Source organism: Diaphorina citri, unplaced genomic scaffold (genome assembly GCF_000475195.1).
Source record: "Diaphorina citri unplaced genomic scaffold, Diaci psyllid genome assembly version 1.1 scaffold962, whole genome shotgun sequence".
NCBI classification, from domain to species: domain Eukaryota; kingdom Metazoa; phylum Arthropoda; class Insecta; order Hemiptera; family Psyllidae; genus Diaphorina; species Diaphorina citri.
The window spans coordinates 39,466-48,200 of NW_007378393.1; the positions used below are offsets into that span (position 1 = coordinate 39,466).

Below are 8,735 nucleotides of genomic sequence, written 5' to 3' on the forward strand. Positions count from 1 at the left end.
CTCCTCTTCCTCTTCCCCTCCCTTCCTCCAAGCTCTGATGCTGATCTGAATGACTAACTCCAGTCGGAATTTATTCAGCAGCTTTCGTAATAAAATTAAAAATGTACAAAACATCCACCTCCTCCTGCTCATATTCCTTCTCTTTTTTCTAACTCCATCCCTCCTACTCCTCCCAACTTCCCCTCCTTCATCATCACCACCTCCTTTTCTTCTTCCTCATCCTTAATTCCCCTCTCTTTACCACCAACACATTCTATTCCTCTTCTTCCTCCGTCTCCCATTCCTCCTCCCTCTTCTCCTCTGTCATTTCATTACCATCTCCTCTCCCCTACCCCAGTACCTAACAGACTACCAGTGTGCATTTCATCAGCTAAATAGAAAATATTAAGTGGATAGCTTTGGTTGTTTTTTCCCTTCTTTTTCGGAGTAATTAGGTGCGCGGGAATTTACGGAACGAGAAAATCGCGAAAAAAAGGAAGAGGGGGGATTTTTCGAGGGATTTTCCGGGCAAGAGGGGGGCGTCCCACAAGGAGCAACACTGGGAGCGCGGAGGGAATTTTTCAAAGTTTTCAAAATACATTTTTTATCGCCCCCGTTTTTCCCGGGCAGAGTGCGGAGTGGGGAAATATTTAATTAAAAACATTGTATTTTCTGTGTTTTCTTGCGGATCTGTGTTGTTCATTTCATGTTTTCGCGTTATCCCATTTCCAAGTTTATCATCATTTGTTATAATGGATCTCTCGTGATGCTCATTCCGTGGAAGTTTTACCAAGTTTTTACTTTCTAGGTTAAGTTCTGTTGCAATGGTGATAGCTGGCTGCTTGTTTGAAGTGACTAAGTTTTGTTGCAATGGTGATACCTACTTGTTAGTTGGGTGATTGTTTGAAGTATCGAAGTCACTAACGGGTGGTTGGAACTATGTTTGAAGGTTGTGCATTTTTTCTCTCCACTTTTACACTTTCTCTTCTTCTTCTTTCTTGTTCTTTTTCTTCTCGTTTTTCTTTTCTTTCTTCTACTTCACCTCTTTCTTTTTCTTCTCCTTCTTTGAGCGCTTTAACTCTTTCAAGGGCGGTGGTTAATGTACTGACCACCTTTTTAGAGCGCAGTAGGGGCAGATATTTTCAAGCTTGTGGAACCTTTCAGGGGTGGTGGTTAATAAACTAACCACCTGATTTTACCCCCTAGAGGGGCAGATTTTTTTTTGTCTTGTTTCTGAATTTTGAGTTAGGTACTTCATTTTTTATGACATGACGTACTATTTTGTGGAACAAACAAACAGTTATGGAATTTGATATGATAGAAATGGCATATCAAAAAGTGGTTAGTGTACTAACCACCGCCCTTTTCCAGTAGTACAGGAATCGTACTCCTTATTGCCAATCAGTTGAGTTTTATGATCCCGAAAGTGGTTTTTCCTGTACTACTGGAAAATGGTACGACTTTTCCGAAAGTTTCTTTCACCAAACGATGTAAACCGCTGTTTCGAGTTTAGAAAACAAGGTAAAAATAAGGTTTATTTTCTTCACTTTTGTTCTTATTGGTCGTTTTCCTTCCTAAGTAACTTTTCACTAATTTTCCCCATGAAATTAAAAAAAAAACCTTCAGATTTATTTTTTTTCACTAAATTTACTTACACATTTTCTTCATTTCTCTGTCTTTACACAATTGCCTTATGATTCAGGCAGAATGATAGCTTTGAAAGCAGGATTTATCTTTCTTGACACAAAGAGGTACTTTACAAGTGTTACAAGACCAAATTGTCCTAACAGGATTCCTCTTTGTGCTGCACACCACACATCTACGAGATGTTGAACTCTCAGGTTGATGTCTTGATTTCTCCAGCCTTATATGTTTGGATACATAAGGCTTACGAGTATTATCGTCCACAAATTTTGCTTTCACTCTTTTCAGGGCTAGAGGTGATTCTTCTACAATGGATTTTGCTAAGAGTCCTTCGTAAACTTGTCTAATGAACTCTTTATTATCTACACGTGTCATGTTAGGTATCTCCTTGTGACAAATATAGGCATTGCTCACGCTGCAGTGAAGGAAATGAAAGAATATTCTCATCCACCATCTTTTTGCTTTTCTATCCAAGTGATAATCATTTACTATACGATCAAAATTGTCCACAAAGTTCATGTTCTGATTATAGTCTTTCAATACTACTGGGCAACTCACTTCTACAATGGTTCCATCTTTTTGTTTCCTGTTCACAGATGTTGTAGTCTTGGGATCATGGAAAGTTGATAGAAGGTGTACAGATTTTTTATCCTTCCACTTTACTACACTGACATTGTCATTAGAAACCTTGTAATCATAGTCTCCTCTCTGAAGAGATTTATCATCCACCATTTTCGGTAGTTTCACTCTGTTTATGTTTACTGTTCCACATGCATAAATATTTCTACTCATCAAGTTTGTGTACAAGTCATACGATGAAAAGTAGTTGTCCATGTAGACTAGATGATTTTTATTATCTAGTCCTTGTACTAAATCCAATACAACCCTGGAACCAAGACCAACTTCAACAGTGTTGTTCAGTTTTCCAGTGTAGATCTGGAATTTTAAATTATACCCGCTTTCATCACATAGCATCCAGATTTTATAGCCCCTCTTGATGGGCTTATTTATGTTGTATTGCTTCAACGATGACCTCCCTTTGAACTTCACCATTGACTCGTCAACAGCTACTTTCTGATGGGGTTTATAATTTTTTTCAAATACTGTTTCCATCTGAGATAAGAATGGTCTAATTTTATAGAGTTTATCATAATTAGGTGAGGTTCGAGGGGGCATGACACTGGTATCATTCAGATGAATGTGAGACAATAACCAACTAAATCTTTTCACAGTCATGATATCTGAGATGTAGTGGTCATGAAAGTCTGGTCTATTCGACCAGTAATCTCTGTAACTTGGCAGAACTTTCATTGCCATAAATAAATTAATACCCAAAAATGTTTTCATTTCTTCTGTAGTTGTGTTGGTGAAGGGTCGACCCTTCTGGGTGGCATAAAGATTGGTTTGGAATACAATGTGCTCTAAAACGTCATTTGTGAAGAACTTACAAAACAATGAATATGGTGAAGGGTTTTCCATGTATCTTATTTCATCTGATATGCCACATACTTGCTGCCAGACTAGATCAGGAACAACAAAATTGGTATTGGGTTTATCATACCAGACAACAGAGGGTGATGCTGATGTTAGGCTGGAATTAGCCTCTGGTTGTTGTATTGCACTGGTTGAAGGCTGTGGTTGTTGTAATACAGGGGGTACTGTAGACTCGTCTTCATCAGTAGATTCGTCTTCATCAGAACTGCTGAACAACAGAACTTCTCTCCTTGCTTGCTGATTCCCTGTACCGGTTGGGGAGTATTCTGGATCTTTGTCACTGTCATAATCATCAGACACTATAGAGTCATCATCTGAGGGTATTTCCTCCAGTAAAGTTTCAATATCATTATCATTTATTTTGTGAGGGGACAGTTTATTTTTTCTATTCATTTTTCAAATAAATGTAAGACAAAAAGCCTGAAAAAAACACACACAGGTTTACTGATAAACGCTTACACTTCAAGGGCAGTGGTTAGTATATTAACCACCAAGAAATCTGAAAACTCAGACTCCTCTGAGGAAATGAGCCTTTATCAGTAAAACAACCTGAAAACTAAAGCATTGAAAGTACTCATAAACACTTCATTTAAGATACACGGCTTTTTTTAAACTTGAAAAATACTAAGAAATAACACTACTAAAATTTTCTACAAAAATCACGATCTCAACTGAGAAAAATCGGTCTTTCATAATGTAAACAACAAAAAATCTTCGATTGAAACATACAGAGAGCTCTAGCGAAATTTTGATAAACTACTAGCAAAGTTACTGATGATTTCAATTTTACGTAGAGAACAAAACCCCTCTCTAAAACTGGTGGTTAATGAACTAACCACCGCCCTGGAAAGGGATCGGATGTATGAATTTTTCCTGCCCCTACAACGCACAAATAAGGTGGTTAGTAAACTAACCACCGCCCTTGAAATGTGAAAGAAAGTGTGTTTTTTCTGCCCCTCAAAGAGTTAACTATGCTCCAGGGTGAGTCGTTTGCGCTGTGCTTGTGTATTTTAAGCGTTGTTACTCCATGTTGCATAGTTTCTTTTGATTTTAAGATTTTATGTAGAGTTGTTGCAGCGTGTTGCATCGTTCCTCTTTGTTGCAGCATGTTGCAACAAATGGTGATGGTTCTTGTTCTTCGTGTGATTAAAGAAGTGAAAACCCTTCTCCTCTTTGGCACACCCTCTCTTCGGTAATTTATAAAGTAAAACTTTGGTGAAATAATTTCAGCTCATAACAAGATCCCCCCGTGAGGTGAGCGCACCAAATGTAGGACCCAGTTCTTTTTCAGACCGTTTTGAGTTTGTGACAGAGCTGTTCCTGTTTATCTTTCTGGGATAGGATTGAAAATCCAATTTAAAGTTTTTAATGGATTTAGGATTTACAAATTTGCAAAAAAAAAAAAAAAAAAAAAAAAAAAAAAAAAATGGCGGGGGTTTTAAAAAAATTTAAAAAAAAAAAAAAAAAAAAAAAAAAAAAACATCATGGCAGGTGTTTACTAACATGGTAGTTAATAAAATAAGAAAGAGGAAAATAATGAAAATATCAGTGAGTTATAGGAACAAAACAACATTACAATTACCAGAAGAGAAATTTCAGACACAAATTTCAGGCGTACGCATCACATGTCAAGCACACAGACTCGACCCCCTATAGGGGTCCTACATTGAGGACCGTCTGACCTATTCGAATTAAAACAAACGAGTTGTAAAAAAAGGTAGGTAGGTACTAGAGGAGAGATTGACGATTTATTAGATTATTTCATTGTTGTGTTACCTGTAGGAAGGTGCCTTTCTGGGTTACCCATTTTAGGGAAAGCATTTCATATTTCATCAAGCTTTATAAAATGCCCTTCTTGCATATAAAACATTTTAATTATTATTATTATTATTATCTTTACACAGAGGTAGTTATAGTACCTACATATATGTATAGTAGGTAGATAATAAGTATTACCTTATGGTATGATATAGTTGGATACATATTAGGGAAAGGTAACTATACATGGTACATACCCTCTTTCCCTTGTTCAACGTTAATAAATTTTGAAATTTTGATTAAAAATATCTCCTCGTGGAACTCACTCTCTCTCTCTCCCTCTCTCCCTCCCTCTCTTTCTTCCTCCTCCTTCTTTCCTCTTTCGTTTCCTTCACCCCTCCACCACCAATAATACCACTACCACAGCCACCACCATCACCTCTTCTTCCTCCTCCTTCTTTAATCCTTCTCCTCCTTCTGTTTCTTCTTCTTCTTCTTCTTCTTCTTCTTCTTCTTCTCCTCCTCCTCCTCCTCCTCTTTCACTTCCACTACCTCCTCTATTTCTTCCCCACTTTTCTCTTCTTCTTCCTCCTTCTCCTCCATCTTCCTTTGTCGAGAGTCCACAAAAACCCTTGAAAGCTTCTTAGTGCCCCTCCTCTCTCCTCCCCCCCCCCCCCCAAGTACCCTATATAGCTACTCATTGAATTTTGAGGGCAATATACGAGTATTTCATACTTTCTCACCTTCCCAGTCTACAGAAATGGGTCTGAGTTATCACAATGGTCTGAGTTACCTATTTACAATAAAATTCTAAAATTCACAGACAAGCGTGTTGATGATGACTTACCCAACAAAGGATCCGGGAAGAAGAACCCATGTCGGGCTCGCCAGGAAGTGTTCCGCTCCCAGGAATACGACAGGAGACCATATGCCAGCTGATCTGAGGCATACAGGAATGTGTCCTCACAGGATTTGCCCACATCGATGGCAATGTTGGTGATGAATGTCCCAGGCTGGATGTCTTCAGGACGGAGTTGGTATTTACGGATCCGTCGATCTGTTCTCAGGTCGAAAACGTGAATGGCGTACGGGCAAATCTGCTTGGTGGTACTTTCTGAGGAGAGACACATCACAAGACAGAAATAGTCAGGCCATTTGAAGAACAAAATCGAAGAAGGAGAATGAACCACTGAGTTACAAATATAGTACTTAAATGTATAACAATAAGTTGTACACATAATTCTATTGCAATGGGCTTTAAGGCGAATGATACCTCATCTTCTCTTTACCTAGGATGAGGTACATTTAAATTTAGGTCTTTCACTTTCGGTTGCCGAGGAGTTCGACATGATCATTACGTATGTATTTTGATTGTAAGATGTAGGTATAGGTACCTACTTATCCAGTGTTTGAGACCAAAGTCTCTCTGAAATTCCGGTACATTTTTCAACTTATTGTTTCATTACAAATTTTCATCAGTCAATGGTTTCTTCAAATACAATGGATCCCAAGGGCAGGGAAGGCATCTGATGTGTTCCAATCCACTCGACTCGGTACATTTAAATTTAGGTCTTTCACTTTCGGTTGCCGAGGAGTTCGACATAATAATTACCTACGTATTTTGATTGTAAGATGTACGAGTAGGTATACCTACTTATCTAGTTTTTGAGATCACAGTCTCTCTGAAATTCCGGGACATTTTTCAACTTATTGTTTCATTACAAATTTTCATCAGTCAATGGTTTCTTCGAATACAATGGATCCCAAGGGCAGGGAAGGCATCTGATGTGTTCCAATCCACTCGACTCCTAACTTAAACTTACCTAGTCCAGTAGTACCCGCATCCAGCACCCATAGTCGGTCACACGAGTCGGCCTTGATCCGATACGTGGTGGTCAGAGTGTCACACTGGTCCTGTGGCTGAGGAGGTACTTGGTTCGCTTCCCAGGAGGGGTAAGGAATCAGATTGGGTGACGCGGAGGTAACGCTGTCCAGGGGAATATAGTTCAATGGAATAGGTAGAATAAGTGCTTAATGTTATAAGTCCCCTCACATGGTCAATATTAGTGACACTAATTTCGGTATGGTATTATAGCTAGGTATTGAATTTTGAGGGCAATATACGAGTATTTCATACTTTCTCGCCTTCCCAGTCTAAAGAAATGGGTCTGAGTTATCACAATGGTCTGAGTTACCTATTTACAATAAAATTCTAAAATTCACAGACAAGCGTGTTGATGATGACTTACCCAACAAAGGATCCGGGAAGAAGAACCCATGTCGGGCTCGCCAGGAAGTGTTCCGCTCCCAGGAATACGACAGGAGACCATATGCCAGCTGATCTGAAGCATACAGGAATGTGTCCTCACAGGATTTGCCCACATCGATGGCAATGTTGGTGATGAATGTCCCAGGCTGGATGTCTTCAGGACGGAGTTGGTATTTACGGATCCGTCGATCTGTTCTCAGGTCGAAAACGTGAATGGCGTACGGGCAAATCTGCTTGGTGGTACTTTCTGAGGAGAGACACATCACAAGACAGAAATAGTCAGGCCATTTGAAGAACAAAATCGAAGAAGGAGAATGAACCACTGAGTTACAAATATAGTACTTAAATGTATAACAATAAGTTGTACACATAATTCTATTGCAATGGGCTTTAAGGCGAATGATACCTCATCTTCTCTTTACCTAGGATGAGGTACATTTAAATTTAGGTCTTTCACTTTCGGTTGCCGAGGAGTTCGACATAATAATTACCTACGTATTTTGATTGTAAGATGTACGAGTAGGTATACCTACTTATCTAGTTTTTGAGATCACAGTCTCTCTGAAATTCCGGGACATTTTTCAACTTATTGTTTCATTACAAATTTTCATCAGTCAATGGTTTCTTCGAATACAATGGATCCCAAGGGCAGGGAAGGCATCTGATGTGTTCCAATCCACTCGACTCCTAACTTAAACTTACCTAGTCCAGTAGTACCCGCATCCAGCACCCATAGTCGGTCACACGAGTCGGCCTTGATACGATACGTGGTGGTCAGAGTGTCACACTGGTCCTGTGGCTGGGGAGGTACTTGGTTCGCTTCCCAGGAGGGGTAAGGAATCAGATTGGGTGACGCGGAGGTAACGCTGTCCAGGGGAATATAGTTCAATGTTGACGGAACGCCTATAAGTACAAAAAAAGTGATTCTGTATTGTTTTGCACAAATCTTACCCCCAAGAAATGCTTACCGTATGATTCGGAGCATCCACTCTCCCCCATAAATCTATTTAACCGGGGACCCCCAATCGAAACTTAACGGCGAGGGGCGGAGGGGGCTCTAAAAAAATACGTACGTACGTTCCTACGTCAGAGAAAGAGGAGACTAACACTCGTATTTATGAACAAGAATGATCGTTCTTAGAATAGATCAGTCTCAAGTCAAAATTGACCAATCAAATGCCTTGAGACTATGCTTAGCACGAACTTAAGAGCCAGCATTTTGTTCATAAATATGGGTGTTAGATACAGAAGAAACAAAAGGAAGCAAAACACCCAGAATAAAAAGAAAAAAAATCGAGAGAAAGAAAAGAGTTGTCACCCATCCTAAGATTGCATTGCACCACTCAAAACTTAACTGTGAAATTTTCTTCCATTTCAACGAAAAGTTTACTAAGTTTTTAATAATTGGTTTCCAGGAAGGAATGAAGTATACGGAGGGGGAGGGAAGAGAGAGAGAGAGGGAGGGAGGAGAGAGAGGGAAGGAGGGGGAATGCTGGAGGACCCCATTACGTGTTCGGCAATATAAAAATGTGTGTGTGTGTGTGTGTGTGTGTGTGTGTGTGTGTGTGTGTGTGTGTGTGTGTGTGTGTGT

General features: G+C 39.5%; 2 protein-coding genes across 2 annotated transcripts in view; both read right to left on the bottom strand.

Annotated features, from left to right (window-relative positions):
* Window positions 1–1,655: 1,655 nt before the first annotated feature.
* On the bottom strand, window positions 1,656–3,525 carry LOC113469118 (piggyBac transposable element-derived protein 4-like). Its single transcript, XM_026826582.1, has one exon. It carries the CDS (start codon window positions 3,508–3,510, stop codon window positions 1,678–1,680), a length of 1,833 nt encoding a protein of 610 aa, XP_026682383.1. The 5' UTR covers window positions 3,511–3,525; the 3' UTR covers window positions 1,656–1,677.
* Window positions 3,526–5,672: 2,147 nt separating this feature from the next.
* Window positions 5,673–8,735, bottom strand: part of LOC113469121 — a 3,314-nt gene continuing 251 nt past the window's right edge. The window contains exons 2-6 of the mRNA XM_026826584.1: window positions 7,847–8,107; window positions 7,079–7,391; window positions 7,013–7,020; window positions 6,699–6,905; window positions 5,673–5,989 (exon numbers count right to left, since the gene is read on the bottom strand). Coding sequence (XP_026682385.1) covers window positions 5,673–5,989; window positions 6,699–6,905; window positions 7,013–7,020; window positions 7,079–7,391; window positions 7,847–8,107 — 1,106 coding nt within the window. The remainder of the gene's footprint in view (window positions 5,990–6,698; window positions 6,906–7,012; window positions 7,021–7,078; window positions 7,392–7,846; window positions 8,108–8,735) is intronic.

Bases quoted from the DNA above. Each gene is read 5' to 3' on its own strand.
- LOC113469118 (XM_026826582.1), bottom strand. From the start codon at position 3,510: ATGAATAGAAAAAATAAACTGTCCCCTCACAAAATAAATGATAATGAT.